Source organism: Manis pentadactyla, chromosome 9 (genome assembly GCF_030020395.1).
Source record: "Manis pentadactyla isolate mManPen7 chromosome 9, mManPen7.hap1, whole genome shotgun sequence".
NCBI lineage: Eukaryota > Metazoa > Chordata > Mammalia > Pholidota > Manidae > Manis > Manis pentadactyla.
Window position 1 is genome coordinate 76,540,922 of NC_080027.1, and position 17,513 is coordinate 76,558,434.

The window sequence follows — 17,513 nt, forward strand, 5'->3', positions numbered from 1 at the left end:
ACTTTAAAAATTTTATGTATTATAATTCCAAGAAAGCTTTTCTTTGGGTAAAAGGATTCTCTTGATAAAAAAAATAGTTTGGTAACTGATAGGATCCATCCTATTGCTGAACAAACTTTACCGACCTATTTGCTTATATATTTACGCCCCTCCTTCTGGCTGCAGGAAGGGCAGAGCAGCTCTTATCCATGTGTTGCTCCTTGTGGGCTGGCTATGCCACGTTACTTTCAGTCACCTTTTCTAGAGCTCTAGTGACCCTGACTCCAGAGGTTTCTTTTATCTATTCTATGTACCTCTGGTGATCTAAACTCTCATGGCATATTAGAGTTTATGTAAGGTGATCATCTAGAACCTTCCAGGCAAACCCCCTTATCTTTGCAGGGAGCTAAGTCCTTGACTTGTGGGCTGTTCCTGGAGGTGAAGTCACCTCCTTCCTTTAACTCTTTCTTGCCCTGGGCTACCCTGTCTTGTTAGCCTGCATTTGTCTGATGTTCTTCTATGAACACTTTCCAAAACCTTATTACTCTCTGAATTTGCAGCCAGCAGTTAGACCCAGTTTCCCAGGAGGGGAGCCTTCCTGCCGCTGGGTTACTTCATGTGCTGACGAGCTTTCCGTTTGGGCAAGTGAGGGGAGCTAAGTAGGCACCAGCATCAACCTGCAGGATTTTCCTTCCCTGCCTTCAGATCGGGGTGGTCTCTACTTGTCTTGGTAATGGAGGGCTTAGGATAAGGGCCTTCACTAAAGGGGCTGGGGTAGCCTTTCTCCTTTGAGGTCATCCAGGCGTTGGGGTTCACCTTGGTTTTAGGTGTGAGGATGACCTCACACTTTAGATGGTCCTGTTGACTTTGCTGACTCCTCCCAGCAGTGAGCCAGCATAGCCTACATTTGGAACGAGGGGTGGCTGACTGTCTACTCCACACAGGCACCTTGGAGTTGTTGTGGGTTTGGTTCCAGACAACTGCAGTAAAGCAAATGTTGCAATAAAGCTAGTTAAGTGAATTTTTTGGTTTTCCGGTACATATAAACATATAAAAGTTACGTTTATACTGTAGTCAATTAAGTGTGCAATAGTATTATGTCTAAAAAAAATGTACATACCTTAATTTAAAAATACTTTCTGTGAAAAATTGCTAGCCATCTTCTGAGCTTTCAGCAAATTATAATCACTGATCACAGGTCACCATAATAAATATAATGATAATGAAAAAGCTTGAAATAGTGCAAGAATTGCCAAAATGTGACAGAGACACAAAGTTAGCAAAGCTGCTGGAAAAGTGGCACTGATCAACTTGATTGATGCAGGGTTGCCACAAACCTTCAGTTTGTGAAAAACGCAGTATCTGCAAAGTATAATAAAGTGAAGCTCAATAAAATGAGTTATGCCTGTACCAGGTACTTTGCTAGGTGCTAGATAAACCGATGTTGGTTAGGCAAAGAGAGGGAAAGAATGGTTTAGGCAAAGGGACTAGCACATGCAAAGGCCCTGTGGCGTGAAGGAGCATGGAAAGCATGAGGGGTGGAAAGAAGTTCCACATAGTCAGAGCCCAAAGGCTTATGGGAATACAGAAGAGGATGAAGACGCAGAAAAGGAAACAGGCCTCACTCAACCAAGTCGCTCGTGTCATGGAGGTCTTCTTTATCTAAGAGCAAAGGAAAATGGTGGGCCTAACAATTTATTAACTCCTGCTCTGTCCTGTCCCATATTTGGGTTAAATGGTAACTTCTTTCCATTCACCAGCCTTAGTATCTGCAAAAACCTCCACCCTTGGTACTTGCCTTCCATGCATTTAAAGAGTCTAAAAATTGACTTATTGATGTGTCTGGCACCATGCTAAGCACAAGAAATGTAATATACAGCAAGTCAGACAGGGCCCGTGCACTCCCATTCTGTTGGAGGAGACAGAGAAGTCAATAAGTGATTCCAACAAAGTGTAATTAGTGCTTCGAGCAGGAAAGTAGAGGATGCTAGGATGTGTATTTTCCCCCAGTGTATTTCACTCTGACCTCTCAAAATATGCACGTCCTTTGCCCTGCTAGATACTGCCCATGCCCTTGTTCTGTTCTCTCTCCCAGTTGCTGCTTTTATTGTCCATTAAATTAACAGACAGATGATGCTAACTGAATCTTTCAAGATCCGTTCAGTGGAACTGATGGTGTTTGCCAAATGCATCTCTTGGTGTCTAATCTTGGCTGACCCAGTTCCTCTGCCTCAGATGAGCAAAGTCAGCACCCAATCAGCTCTGTTATCTAGGTCATTAAACAGCAGCCACCATGCAGGCTCCTCTCTGCCAGTGGCCGCCTTTCCTGCATGTGCAAAACTCCTGGCACAACTTTCCTGTGGCTTTGGCTGAGCCATGTCCATCTAGCCTGGGGTGGTGCTTGGCCATGGCTCAGGCTTCCTGATCCTAGGGGTGAGAGTAGGCACTACGTCAGGAGGTGGGTCCTGTGTTTTGCAAGTGACCACTTCAGAGAATGCTGTCCTCCTTGTTACTGCAAAAACATGGCAGGAAGTGACAGTTTCCAGGCCACCCCTTTCCACCTCTCAACTGACAACTCAAATTCAGAATAAAAAGCCAGTGTCAGTGATTCAAAAAACAAAATGATATGTAACTGTGCACATGAACTTCCTTGGTTACATTGGTCAAGAGTATTCCCCAGTTTCCAGGGTTCTGGAATCCTAGCTTTGCCTTCTAAGCTGTGTGATTTTGGGCCAGATACTTGGCCTCTCTGAGCCTGTAAAATGAGATAAGAGAGTTTATTTATGAGATATCTTATAGATAAGCAGCACTGTGCCTGAAGATGTTGTAACCATCTTCCTGATGAGGGCAATTGTTAGGTGATTTTCAAAATTCAGCTTCCTTTTCTGGATTGGGGGATAGAAGGCATATTTGCATATTTTCAGTTGAGTCTTCCCATCCAATCTTATGTTTACTGTAGTATCCCCTTCAGATCAAATGTAGGTAATGAGTTTTCCGCCCCCTCCCTCCCACCCATGCTCCATTTGATCCAGAGCTGTCTGCTGGCCTCTCTTGCAAGTAATGACAAGTTCTTTTCTTTCTTCCTCCCCTCCCATGTTCATGCCCTTGTGTAGGTGAAAATCGCATTGAAGTTCTGGCTGAAGTCTGGGACCACTTCTTCACTGAGACTCTCCCCACCCTGCAGGCAATATTTTATCCAGTCCAGGTCAGTGTCTCTGGGGAATGGCCTCCTGCTGGCCTTGGCGGTCTGTCTTGTTCCTTAGCCTTTGCCACTGGGGCCTCCTGGGGAAGGCAGGAGGACCAGGACATGGGGCGTCTGTAAGCAGCTGAGGGCCTCGGAGAACTCTGGAGGGCTCTCTGGGTCTATATTTAGCATCTGACCTCAAGCAAGGTGTCTGCATACCTAGCAGTTTGTAAGCTCTTGTCACCCTCTTGGTTTGAGTGTCTACATATTGTTGAAGTGGTTAGTTTCTTCTTTCTTTTTAGAAATAGGGAAGATGGGGGGAAGGTACCTTTTTCTTTCTCCTTTTCTTTCTCTTTCTTTTCTCCACCTCTCTATCCTTTCTTTGAAGCACAGTTTTTAAGCAAGTAACCAGTGGCTCCCAAATTGTGGAAAGGGAATAATGTTGCTTGCCTTATGGACACATAGGGATTCCCGAAGACGAGAAGCCTCGTGGTGTAGGAGAAACAAACTGGACTTGGAGTCAGTAGCTGGGTTTGGGCAAACTGATTTCCCTTCTCTGAGCAGAGCTGTATTTCATCTCCTACAACATGAGGAATTTACAGTAAAAACGTGCAATATCTTTAGTATCCTTATTGTGACCTCAGCTCATTCTACCATTTGCATGGATTTCCTTCTACCTTCCTACAGAGGCTAATAGCAGGACTGGCCATTGCCAGGTCCGAGTGGACACCCCTGAAGGCAGGTGGACTGACGGATATTCCTCTCCACAGTCTGCTTCTGTCGTACATTCACACTGATGTGTGCTCCTGCTGCACCTCACCTCGGGGGCTAAGGCTTCATATCTAACCAGGCTTGGTTCAAGTGTGGGCAGTAACACAGTCATTAGCAATGGTGAGAATTACCTGACCAGAGGTAAGGGCCTAGGTGCTTTGTTTGCTCTGAATGGTGTTTTAAAGAATTTAGAATTCTCAATATATGTCAAAGATTAAAAAATTCAAAAATTATGCCTACAGAATCCATTTCTCATTTAAGCCTGTCCCTAACAATTCCAGTAGAAATCTCTGTCCTGTGCCCACTGCTCTTTTCATTCCATCCTGAGCTCCATCCTGCACCTTATGAGAGGATTTGTAGCACTTATGTGGACAGTTCAACCCCTGTGCCCACAAAATTCTCCCCTTCCTGCAATAGTCATTCCTTGGCCAGCAGTAGATCCTAAGAAGATGGACCTGGTAGGTAGGGTTGCCAGATTTAGCAAATAAAAATATAGGATGCAGAATTAAATTAGAATTTCAGAGAAACAAAGAAGAAATCAATAGTTGGGACATACTAATGCTAAAAAACTTAAGATCTAACTGGATATCCTGTTTCATTTGGTAACCCCTACTGGAGAGCTTTATAGGGGGTAGAGCTGGTAGTCTCCTAGGACCATTTGGGCACAGAATTCTAAGATATGGGTACCCAGATGGGTTGCAATAGAAAGTGTGGGGTCTGAGTGGGCATGGCCATCCTGCAGTCAGCTCAGAGCCAGGCGGGAGCCCTGTTGTATAGGTCTGAGGGAGGTACTGTCCTGCTTTTCTTGAAAAATTAAAGATCTGGCAATAATCGATATTGTCCCTACCCGCCCCGACCCCACAATTTCCCAAATGAGCTGCTGCTACTGATCCCGACACCCCAATTTGAGAACCCCTGAGTTAAGTGTTTCCATTGCTGAGAGTAACACCCATGAGGCATCTACTAGTCACCAGGGCCCAGCTCAAGCCTTCTCACCACTCCCTGTGCATACACGTGTCTGCGTGAGACCAAATTCCTCATTGACCAAATGTGGTTTTGAGTGCCTGCTACATTCAAGGTGTGGAACTCTGCCTTTGTTTTCCTACCTTGCAAAGTAAAAGCAGTCCTGCACGTGAAGCGAGGGCACAGAGACCCATGAGGATAGGCCGTCTGTGAAACCCTAGGGAGTAATGGGAAATGTAAAAGGTCCTTACACCTTGCTAGATGTGAGAGACGGGGAGCCATGTCCTATTTGGGAGGGTACCCTAATGATATTTTGGGCTCTACCAAAAGCAGATGATTTTTGCTGGGTGTGGAGAATGAGTCTGGGAAATGGGCTCTCCTTTCCCTTTCTGTTTTGGGGAACTTCGGGAACTCTAAAGTCAAATAGATTAGGTTTGAAATCCAGCTCTGTTTTGGGTAAATTACAGTAACTCTAGGTGGGCTTTAGGGTTTTTCATCAGTGGAATGGGATTTATAGTGTGACTTATCTCAATGGGGGTAGGGGGACTAAATGTATTTTTATATCTAAAGTATTTAGAATCATGCCTAGCACACAGAGCTCAATAAGTGCCAGCTCTTAGGATTATTCATTATTAGTTTCATCCTCTCCCCCACCCCACATGGTTGAGCAAGTCCTTTTACTTCTTCCTTTCCAGATGTTTTTCTTCCTAAGTTAGTGTGTTTGTATAAGAGTCTAATGGGTCCCGTTTTCCTTCTTTGCCTGGCATGTGATAGATGCTCAAATATATGATGGGAGAAGCCGAGGAAGCAGCCTGTGGAGAAGTGGTGCTGATCTTTTCTCTTGCTTCTCCCCACTTCCTCTCTCCTGTCCTGTCATGACCACTCATGGCCCTCAGACGGCGTGGCCCCCATTATGCGTCTTGTATCATCTTTGGGTCACTTGGGCAGGTAGGGTCATGCCTTATCTCAAGCAAAGCTTTCGTTCTGAAGGACAGGGACCACATATTCAGCTCTTAGGCAGCCCCTGGGCCTTGCAGAAGCCTCTTCCTGTCCCATCCCGGGTGCTGCATACACTTTGGTTGTCCTGGACCCAGTGTGGTGGGTGGTGGATCCAGCGAGCTCTCACCTCTGGCCCTGCCTCCTCTCTCCTCCCCAGGGCCAGGAGCTGACCATCCGCCAGATCTCCCTGCTGGGTTTCCGTGACCTGGTCCTGCTGAAGGTGAAGCTGGGTGACTTGCTGCTGCTGGCCCAGTCCCAGCCACCATCCTCCATTGTCCAGATGTTGCTTATCCTGCAGGTAGGCCCTAGTGGAGACGTAGCCACAAGGCTGAGGAAGGAAAGAGTGAAAAGACAGCCCCTGTGGGATGAGGGGAAGGGGCCAAACAACCAGAGCACCTTAGCTTAGTTAGCATTCTTTAGTTGTTCTTGTTCATTTGTTCATTTGCTGTATAGCGACTGGGCCCCTGTGACATCCCTGGTGCTGTGCTCCAGGCTGGGACCCCCGGGGGTCCCAGAAACGAAGTGTTATTAATCAGGAAGTGGACACCCTCTGTCCTCCCCTGTTATGCAAGAAAGCACAAGTTGCAAGTAACAAAAGAAGCCACTGCTGCCCAGCACCAGCCAGAGCAGGGACTGTTTGGAAGGTACCGGGGCAGGCAGGCTTCCTAAGGGACCGTGGCCTAAGACCACGTCAGGCCCTATGGCCCCTGTTTCATCACTTGCTGGTCTCCAGTTCCATCTGGTTCACCCTGTTTCTCTGGCGCCGCCGCTCCTGGCCCTGCCTGGTCTCTCTTGCACTCTCTCTCTCTCCACCTCTCTTTCTTTCTGTGATCAGTGCTTTAGTTGCACCCGATCAGACGTGGCACCCCACAGCTCATGTTTCCACCAAGAGATGACCCAGATGGGAGCCTAGTGTCTCAAAATCAACAATAGGAAGATGAGCTGGCATTTGTTGGTTCCTAGCTATATTCCAGGCATGGGCCAAGGACTTCCATGGTATTTTCTGAATCAGATAATCCAAAAGACCACCTTCTGAGGTGGGCACGACTATCATTCTCCTTCTCAGAGGAGGAGACTGACACCCAGGAAGTCTGTGTGCCAGGCCGAGGCCCTCAGCAGGGATGCGCAGCTCTGTGTGCTCAGGAGAGAGAGACTGATTGGGCTGGCTTGGGCCATGTGACCCCCCTTTGTCCAAGCGTCTATTACCTTGAGTAGGATCATGTAATAGAAGCATGGCCTCAGCAAGCCCAGTCCTATGGATAGGGGTGCACAGTTCTCAAGACACAGGGCCTGTGGGCTACGAGCATCCCAAAGGTGGCTCCCTGCCTCCCCACCTCTCTGACAGATTCCCATGCTGCAGCATCAGCTCTGAGCCCTTCCTCAGGGGAGCTGGTTTTGTCCTTGCACAGGCTGGTGGTGACCCCACGCTGCCCTCTCAGCAGGGTGGACTATTTGGCTTGGGGATCTTGTCTTTCCTTCCCTCAAGCTGCTGTTCTCTTCTGGCTCTCTAAGGGGGCCGTCCTTCTGGGAATTCTCCCCTTTCCTGAAATTGGAGAGGAGGAAGGGTTGCCTAACAGGATGACGGTGGGTTTAATTGACTGGAATGCCAGGTCATGGACTTTTATAGGAGGGAAGGAAAAGAAGGGGGCATAGAATGGTGTGTGTGCAGCTTGTGTCTGAGAAGCATAAAATAGAGCTTGGATTCCGAATAAGGCGTGCAGAAAATGAGGCCTTTGGGACTTAGGGAGGAAGATTAGGAAAGGAAAGTTGGGCTTCCCTGCTCCCATTTGTAATATTTTAGGGAAGAGGTGACTCCTTTGCTGTTGTTTGTTTTTTAGAAGGAGAAGTGGGGTGATGGCTCTCACTGTTGACAGTAGACCAGGAGGGCCTATCTCTTTGCTGGGAGAATCATCTACCAAATTCTAGCATTCTGGGCCCTGTGCCGGACAACCCACCAACCGTATGAGAAGCTGTCATCACCCCTTGAGGCTCCCTAGGGGTTAGCCTCACTTGCCCAGGAGAATTCATCCGCTCTGGCCCCCACCTCAGTTTGCTCTCCCTGGGGCAGGTTTAAACCTTCAGTGGTTCCTGGGTGATCTTAGGAAAATAGCCCAAGTCTGTATCCTGGCCTCTGGCCCCCTCACCTCCCAGCCTCCCCTGGTACTTGAGGTCCCTGCTGCTGGTCCCGCAGCCACACTGGCCTTCCTTGTGTCTCCTTGCTGCAGCAGAGCCTTGGTACTCGTTGCTCCCTCTGCTCAGCACACTGTCTCCCCCTGTTAAAAAACAATGAAGAATTTCAAGGAGGACCTGACAAGGGGCCAAGGCAGCCTGATTCCTTGGGAGTTTACACTCCACCCAGTGACCCCCAACCAGCTGTTTCTGCTTCATTGCCCAACCATCTTTTCCTTGAATACCCCCCAAAACTCCAGTGCTATGGAGAGTTTTTACTTTTTAAGTGAAGGTGATTTAAAGTCTATTCTGTTTTGAGATTATGATGAGCTTTGTCTCTCTGCGCCCCTGTGGTCCTTCAACACAAGAACATGGCTTCCCATTATTTCTAGCAAGAAACTGAATTCCCTAGGAGTCTGATGGTTTTCCAAACCTCGGTTACTTCCGGGCCCTTTCAGGCTGTGCCTGTGGCCACTTGCTGGCACTTCCTCAGGGCTTAGCTCCCGGGACTCCTGTCACATTGGGCTTTTGAACTATTCATCATGGTGCTAAATGTGTGTCTAGCTCCACAGTGACTCCCTCTCTTCCATTCTTCTGGACTTTTCCATATTTTGTTCCCTTTCTTTTCTAGCCTGTTACCACATGGCAGTAAGATGGACTTGGAGCCAGACAGGCTGAGTTCCACTCACAGCTTTGTTTCCCTGCAAATTACTTAAGCTTTCTAGGTCTTCATTTCTTCATCAGTAGATGAGAGTGCCTTCCTCCTTGGGTTGTGGGGAGGTGTCTGCTCTAGTGCACGTAGAGTGTGAAGCAGTCCTCATGACGGTGGGGCTGGGGCCGGTCAGACCTCAGCCCTGGAGCTGGGGTGGGGACAGTCCCCTCCGCCCTGCAGTGGTGGGGCACAGTAGGAGAGGGGCTGTGGTCCTCGCCACACAGAGTTTTCTGATCACTGTGACCCTTGACCAGTGACTCGGGCTTCAGGCCTCAGTTTCCTTCATTCCAGCCATGAGGATGCTGCCTGCTGGTAGCACAGCTGCGAATGAGGGCCAACAGGATTTGGCCTTCATTCACAGCTGTGCTAATTGTTGACTGAGTGCCAGCTGGCTATGGCAGCTTTGACTGACCTTTGTCTCTCGTTCATTTCCAGAGTGTTCACGAGCCCACAGGCCCAACTGAGGGTTATTTGCAGCTGGAGGAACTGGTGAAGCAAGTGGTTTCTCCTTTCCTTGGCATCAGCGAGGACCGAGGCATCTCAGGTCCCACGTACGCACTGGGTAAGGGGACAGTTCTCCAGGAGCCTCGATGATAATGTGACTGTGTTTTACTGAGCCCTAGTTATGTGCCAAGCCCTTTGCTTCCAACGTGAGTCCGTGCAAATCTGCGCGTGTTAGTCACTTGTGTGCCCCGCTAGTCTTTGTCGTGGTAACTTCCCCGCTTGGCTATTCCTCCCAGGGGACCGATAGTGTTCCTCTGATCTGCGTCTTTGATCAGTGGCTTTGATCTTTCTCATGTGCCTGCTATTTTCCTGTGTCTGAGACCAGAAACTGTACCTTATTGCACATACACTCCTCACACTGAGTGGAAAAACCACCTGTGACGGATTTTCCTTTGAAAGCAGTTGGAAATGTGAAAGCCAACTCATGTGTGTGTGGCCAGACGTGATGAGCACTGCTCCTCACTCCATTTCTGTCAGGACTGCTAGGGCCTTCACACCAAGAAAAGGGGCTCCTGGATTAGGCTCAAGTCCTGTTGGGCCCTTTGTAGGGGGGCTGTAAAGCCAGCAGGAGAATCTAGGGATAAATCGGATCTGTTCTTTCACTCAGTGAGACTCCAATCTAGCTGGGGAAAATGGCTGTATAACAAGGCTTGTAAAAGAGATTCCTCTGAATGAAAGCCCCCAAATGCAGGAACTCTTTGTTTATTGTCTCTCTCCAGCAACTGGAATGGTGCTGCAGCATCTAGTAGGCATTCAGAAAAATATCTGTTAGATGGATGGCAGCCAACTGTACCCCAGGACAGGGGTGACCAGCACCCACAGAAAGGTACAGAGAAGGACAGGCATTATGTGATTTTGGAACTTCTTGTCCCCTCTCCTTGCTTTACTGGAGTTGTAGCTGGACTTCAAAGAAAAGGGGGAAATAGCCTCCAGCAAGTTTCCCACCCCTGCCTGGCCCTCACTACTGCAGAAAAAGGCAGGGCCGGCTAGTGGTTTTCATAGGCTGTTGGTGTTTCTCTGGCAACACCAGTTTAACCACAGCCACCACAAATCAGAGGGTACTGGCCCCAGCCTGCCTGTTAGGTCCTTCCCGCTCCATCCCCTCTTCCCTTGCTCACTCACTCATTCCACCCAGGAGTGGGAAAAAGCCAGAGTAGAGATGACAGCCAAAGGGAAACAGCCTCCTGCCCTTCCCGAGCTGTGAGCTGGGCGCCACACTTTCCCACCTCAGCTCACTGGGTGGGGTGGGAGGATCCAGGCAGAGGTCAGGGTGCCATAAGGTAAGCTGGACCCTAGCAGGGCCCCCACCATCATCAGCAGGGCCTAGTGCCAAGGGACAAGCATAGCTTTGGAAGTTTGTTCAGTGAGGACCTACTCTAACAAGGGACACTTCTGGCTTTCCAGCTAAAATAATACATATACTTGTGAAATTACAGAGCAAAGAAAAGCCTGAGGTTTTATTCTTGTACAAAGGATGGTCCTTGCCTCTGGGGTGTTGTCTCAGTAGCAAATAGATAGGGAAGAAAATAACCCTCTTTTAATTGCTTTATTATTATTATTACTATTTCAGCAAATGTGTACTGAGACCCTGTCCCAGGCACCCTGTGAGGGGCTGCGGTATAACCCATGAACAAAACCAACCCACCCCTGCCCTCTGGCATGCATCGGGAAGTCACCCATTACTCATCAGTGTACGAATGCTCAGAGTGGCACCCATGGCAGGGGGACTTGACCAGGGTTGGGAAATCAGGGAAGGCTCCCTGGAGGAAGAGATAGTAATGGGGCCTGTAGGATGAATATGAGTTAGCTGAGTACACAGGAAAGGCAGACTATTCCAAGCAAAAGGAAGGAATCTTTGGGAGGCTTTTGGGGTGGGAGGAGCGGTGAACAGGAGGGCAGAATATTTGAGGAACTGGAAGAGCTTCAGAGTTGCAAAGTGGCTGGTGGCAAGGGCAGCTACTGGACACAGACCATCTCCTGGGCACTGTGCTGGTGGGCTGGATACCATGCCATGGAGTAGGCACTGCTGTTTCCATTTTATAGGAAGCAAATGAGGATTAAGGCCACTTGGCTATTGGAGCCAGATTCCAAAACTCCAAGCTGCTGACCCTTTACCAGCTGTCCCACATGCTCCACCCCGACTCCACCTCACCTGTCAGCTTCCAGGAGGCAGTGTGATTTTACTGAGGGGAAGCTGAGGAGGGGGTCCTTCCCACTCATTCCTTAACCCAAGAGGTATCTGGTGCCAGACATTCACCTCAAACCTGGATACTAAGAAGCTAAAATGGTTCCCTTCCCTATTGAAGGCACCCCTTTCCAGATGGAGAGAGGACTCTCTGGACCTCAGTCTTGCCCTCAGTAAAATGGAGACAGTAATGTTTATCCTGCCTCTAAGGGTGGGGCATTGAGACCACCAACTGAAGTGTAAAGGTTAAGGAGATGTGTTGGACGGAACACATCCCTGTACCCAGAAGAGGACTTTGCTGTGATCCACTCCAGGTCTGTCCGGGGCGGGAGGATGGCCAAGAGCACTTGGGATGCTTGTCCTGAAAGCCACCATGGACCCAGTGACCGTCGTGGTCCAGGTACCGACCAGGCACCTGGCCTGTATTCATGCTGCCCTTGTGCAGCCTGCTGAGGGCAAGTGTGCTGTGCTTAACCTCAGTCTCAGTCGGGAAAAAATGTCCCCAGCATCACACAGGGGGCAGAGGACCAGATCCAGAGAAGTGTTTTCTTCCGGGGTGCTCCTCTGTGCCCCCATGCCCATGCATGTTTGAGCCTGTGGGGCTTCTTGGCATGTCTCTTCCTGCCAGCCAGGTTGATGGGTCTGAGGAGTAAGCTCACCCCCTGGATAGGCAGGGCCTGCCTCAGAGAGGAAAGATGAGTCTGAGGTTCATGTTGCAGTGAGTGTGAGTGTATGTGTCTGTGCATGTGCACATGCACGCTTGTGTGTGTCTCCATCATTTTTCTAAGGCCGTGGGAGTATAGGGGTGAGGAAGAAGAGTGAAACCTTAAAATAAAGAATAGGCAGATGTGTCAGGGGCCAGGCTCACCTCCTGCCTTCCTAGCTGCCAGTGTCCAAGCTGCTGCCCTGGCCGCCCCCCGGGCCCTCTGAGTGAGCACTTAGCCTGCTTGGTTTCTCCCACACAAAAGCCCTGGGCTCCCACGGGTTTCTCTCTATTGTGTTTCCAGGGGGAGGGCCCATTTCCTCAAGATACTGTTAGCTTCTCCTCCTGGCAAGGGGGCATTCCTGGGTTTTCAGGTGCCCAGGTCTGGAGAGGGACACCCACAATGGGCCTGGTGTGCAGCAGTCACGATGCCTGCATTGTGGCGGCAACTATGGCAGGACCACCTGGCAAGCCTGGGAGATCAAAGGCTTCAGAACTGAATCTCCAACAAAGGACCTGAGGGCTGCCTCATCCAGGCTTTGCTTCTCTCTGGGGGTTTGAAAGGAGCTGCCTTGTTGCTGGCTTCAGTGCAGGGGGACGAATGCCAGAGCTCAATTGGGTGCCTGGTGAGTGAGTAAGGAATCAAGGCACCCCCTTGCCCCACCCCCTCTGAAAGGCAGGAGGAGGCCGGGAGGTAGGTGCTGGGGCTAAGAGGTGGGATCCAGCCCCTCTCCCTGCTGAAAGGGCATGACTGCAAGGTAAGGACCATTTTTAGGCCCCAGGGGGATCAGTCTCTGAATGGGAGGTTTCCATCTGTGAATGGCAGGGCCCTGTTTTCTTTGGTGCAGATATGAAAAAGAGGGGGAAGATATCAAGCAGTAACAGTGTGGATAGCGGTGGGTGTCTGTCAGCTCTAGGCCCAGCATTTGGTTTTAAGGCCTCCGAAGGAGGCCCAGCCGGGGCTGATCCCACTAAGACACAGCTGACACACTTGTCTGGGGGTTGGTTCTGGTGTCTGGTGGGAGCTTATTGAGGAAATACTGTCTACCCAGGAGACTCTACACAGCCCAGGGGCTCCTGTGGTCTTGTTCTGCCCACACCCAGTCTTGGGAACCAAAACATTTAGCGCAGAGTGCAGAAGGAAGAGCTGTAGGCCTCTCCTGTGAGTCATCACTGGGAACAGCCATAAGGATTGTGGCAGGGCCAGCCACAGAAAGAGCAAAGCCTTGGAAACCACAAGGGCTGGGCTTCAGCTGTGTGGCCTGGAGGAATTGCTTGATGTCTCTGAGCTGCAGAGGGCTGAGCACAGAGGAAGAAATTCCCCTGTTCAGGGCAGGGCCCAGGCAGTGCTGCCACCTGCTGTGTTAAGGGACCCAGACAGAGGCAGCCTGGCTGCTGTGGAATCACTGCAGATGAGGAGTTGTATGTGCCTCCCCCTTCCTCCCCAGGGCCCCAAGCCACATTGGGGCCCTTGCCATGTTGTATAGTCATGGGCTGATTCTGTGTCAGTCTCCCCCTTACACTGTGAGCTCACCGAGGACAGAGGCATGTGGTTCGCCTAATTTCAGGCCCTAGCAGAGACCTCTCCTCTGAGTAGATGAATGAAATGGCCAGTCTGAGTTGAGTCTATCGGACACTCTGAAAGGAGCAGGCCCCTCTGAAATGACCCCTCTTTGTGACTTTTCCTCCTCTGAATTTCAGAGTGCTCTTCTCTGACATTTGCCATGTTGACCTTGTTTTAAGTTACTGTATGCAGGCCTCCCAGTGGTCAGGAGCAGGGACTCTGCTGTCAGCCCTGGGCTTGAATCCTGGTTTTATCACTAACTGTGACTGGAAAGTTATTTAGCATCTCAACTTCAGATTCCTTTTCTGCAAAATAGTCAAAAGGAGATCATGTTGGTGAAGCACCTCCTTACATAGTTGATGCTCAGTTAGTGATTGCTCCCAAGACCCTTCCCCCACCACACACTTGCTGAGCTCAAGCCCCTGTGGCAGGCCCCATATCAGATTTTCCTTTCTGCCTCTCATCAGCAAGCAGTGTTTTGCATGTCTGAGCTCCAGAAGGGTTTGTTGCAGGGGGCAGGCGTCAGGGCAACCCCTTCCTGGCTGGTCAACATCACTCTGGCTCCAGCTCTTGGCAGCAGCCGAAGTGGCCTTGCTTGTCAGTTTACTGCCTGTTGAGCCTTCCAAGGACTCTGGGCTGTGGGACTAACCATATAAGAGATGGATTGTATCCAGGCACCCATCTGAGACACCTTTCTGGGCTCATCCAGCTGATCTGGGGCCCATGGAAGTCATCAAACGAACTCTCACTTCCTCCAGAGATCCTGCACGTGTCTGCCATGCACGTCTATTACCCATGCCCTCAACTGGGCCCAGCAATTGTTCTAGGTCTTTCCTCTAGCTGGATATGCAGGTTGTAAATGCTCACCCAACAGTTGAGGCCAGTCTCCCACCTGGCTGGTTGTAGAGTTCAGGCCACAACATGGGTTTTGCAACTGCCAATCTAAAGTGCTTTGTTTTTAACAGCAGTAGGAGAGAAATGAATTGTTTTCAAGGCATTTTTAAAGGATGGTTCTTTAATGGAGTTCCTGCTTCTTTGAACTCTTCCGGTGCTGCAGTTTTATAGCTATAGATTTTTGTGATCATAAAAGTAATACCTCATTATTGTAAAAGTGTGGGAATATTATAGAAATGTGTGGCTTGGAGGGTACCTCTGCCAGTGCCTGGCATAGATTGGTTGCTCCTTGCTGTTCTGTCTCCTGTTCATTCTTCTCCAGAGAGGGGCTTCCAGCCAATACCAGCCTCTTCTCTGGCACCTGCTAGGGGCCAGTGTTTGCTATTACCTGACTTCAGAGAGTGGGCCAGTTCCAGAAGCATATCTTTTGAGGGCATCAGCAGAACCCTAAGGTGGCAGTAGCAGGTAGTAGGGAAAGTGTGGGCCCTGCCACTCAGGCTCAGTCTTCCTCATCTGAACAATGGGGATAATGAGAGCAGTTCTAGCTTCAGAGGGAGTTTGGGACTCATCAGTGAGATAGTGGATGGGAACACACTCAGTAAAACTCTAAATTCTACATATTATTTGGTTTTGAGAAATAATCTAAGCCAGGAGACTTGGTGACTTAGTCCTAAGGGTTAGGGTTTCATTGTCTTGTCACTTCGTATCCATATACATGTATACATGGACCCAGAAAACCATCCAGTGGTTCTGAGAGCTTTGCAGAGGGACATGTCAGGCGCCGTGCATCTAGGAGCATGAGCTTTGGAAGTGACAGCGTGTGTCAGGGCCCTCCAGATCCACGTGAAGAGCCGAGAGTGGACTAAAGCAGTATGGGCCGAGTGTCCCCAAGGCCACTGTCTGAGCAGCAATGTTTGTTTTCCCTTTAGAAGCTGACTTCCCCATGATCCTGCCAGAGTGGAGAGGGAGTGCCTCCACTGTCAGGCCTTTCTCCATCGCTCCCCACTGCATCTCCCTGCTGAAAGGGAGTATCTTTCTTTTGGGGTCTTAATGGCCTCAGGGCCCTGGGAGCTCTGGAAAGAAGTGACAGGTGAAACAGAGTGGGTGGGTGGAAGGCTGGGAGGGGTGTGCACTGGCAGAGAGGGTGTGGTTGAAAGAACAGGGCTTGAACAGAAGCCACACACTCCTCAAGACCTCTGCCTTGCTGCGGTCTTTCATCCAGCTCACGATGCAGACGCGGTGCCTAAGTGGGAGAAGAGGTGGGCCGCATGCCTCTAGAGGACCCCAGGAAGGAGACGGACCTTGACACCAAGGAGATGCAGGCCTGTTGTGGTCCCTGCTGTGGCTACAGATGCAGCTCTCTGCACTGGCATAGTCCCTGGGGCAGAAGGGGCCCTGGGAATTGGGGTGTGGCTGGTACATACGCTTCCTCCTTTGGAATCTTCCCCCTGGATTTCAGTTACTTGACTATTTCGGTTCTTCTCCCACCTCTTCAAGCCATCTTAGGGTTTCCTTCCTTCTCAAGAGGCACTGGGGCTCTGTGATGAAATGCTTGGCTTCTGGGCTGACACCTATACCCCAGTCCCAGCTCTGCCTCCTCTCTGTGACAAAGGGCAGGTCATTTAACCTCTTGGTGCTTTAGCTCTCCCGTCTGTAAGATGGCAGTAATGGTAGTAGTACCTACACCATTGGGTTGAGAGGATTTAATGGGTTCATATATGCAGGATGCTCAGAACAGTGCCTGAAACTCTTCAGTTTCAGTTAACTTTTATGTGTTAGCTGTGAGAATCATCATCGGTCTGGTAGCCCTGCTCACATCCACTCCCTGCATGCAGGCACACAGGAGAATGACTTAATCTTTGACCTCTTTATCTGCCAGGAGGTCATGTTCACTCTGAGGCCTCCAGCCATTACAAGGTCCAGATGACTCTGCAATTCTCGTATCTCAACATGTTTTTTTTCTCATTGTGAACAAAATACATGCACATGAGAAAAACTTGGAAAACACATATGCAAAAAGAAGATAAAGAAGAAACTTTAAAAATCACTGGTAATCCCTCTTCCCAGAGATAATGACTTAATATTTTGATGTATAGATCCCCAGGGTTTTATACATATGTATGTGAACACAACACAGTGTACCCCTAGTTTTGTTTAAAATTGAAAAAATGCATGTAATACTACTGTTTATATTCTGCTTTTGTCACCAGATATTATACTGTGGATATTTTCTTACATCCTTCAATATTCTTTGAAAATACCCAAATTTCTATCTGTAGCCGTAACTTCTTTCCCTGACTTCAAAACTGCACATGTTGGGACAGTGGAGGGTGGCATCTCAGACTGGACTGGCCGCTGCCTCTGCTTCCTCCCCATCCCAGCCCTTCCCTGTCACCTTGGCTCACAGCGTGGTGCCTGTGCCTTCCTGCTTCCTCCTGTCCCCCTCCCTCCCCGAGCCTCTTATTGTCAGATCTTGTTACCATCAGTCTCTGCTGTCTCCAGCCCATCCTCTTCCTCACTTCCCTCTCATCACCACAACTCTGGTTCCTGTCCTGCTCACCTCTCACCTTGATTCTGATGTTAGCACTTATTTCTTTTCACCTGCAATCCATACTTTTTATAGAAAATTATGATGGGCCATCTCCCTGGCTTTCCTCACATCTGGCCTCTCAGGTTCCAACATCGCATGCTCCTGCCAGGTGCATCTTCCTGAAGCACAGCCCCCATCGTGTCCTATAGCAGGCACTGTTACCTGTCCTCCACCCCATGGCTTGTCTGACTGGTCACAGATAGTTCCATCTGGCTTTTAAGGGCCCTTCCATGACATAGTTCATCCTGCCTGCTTAGGCACCTCTCCATTGTTTACGTACACTATGTTCCTGCCAG

At 49.5% G+C, this 17,513-nt stretch overlaps 1 protein-coding gene across 7 annotated transcripts in view; it reads left to right on the forward strand.

Annotated features, from left to right (window-relative positions):
* Positions 1–17,513, forward strand: part of PRR5L (proline rich 5 like) — an 87,635-nt gene that overhangs the window by 66,073 nt on the left and 4,049 nt on the right. For all 7 annotated transcript variants that reach the window (XM_036891793.2, XM_036891791.2, XM_036891790.2 and 4 more), the window contains exons 6-8: positions 3,093–3,184; positions 6,054–6,194; positions 9,213–9,339. In XM_036891793.2, the coding sequence (XP_036747688.2) occupies positions 3,093–3,184; positions 6,054–6,194; positions 9,213–9,339 (360 nt within the window). The remainder of the gene's footprint in view (positions 1–3,092; positions 3,185–6,053; positions 6,195–9,212; positions 9,340–17,513) is intronic.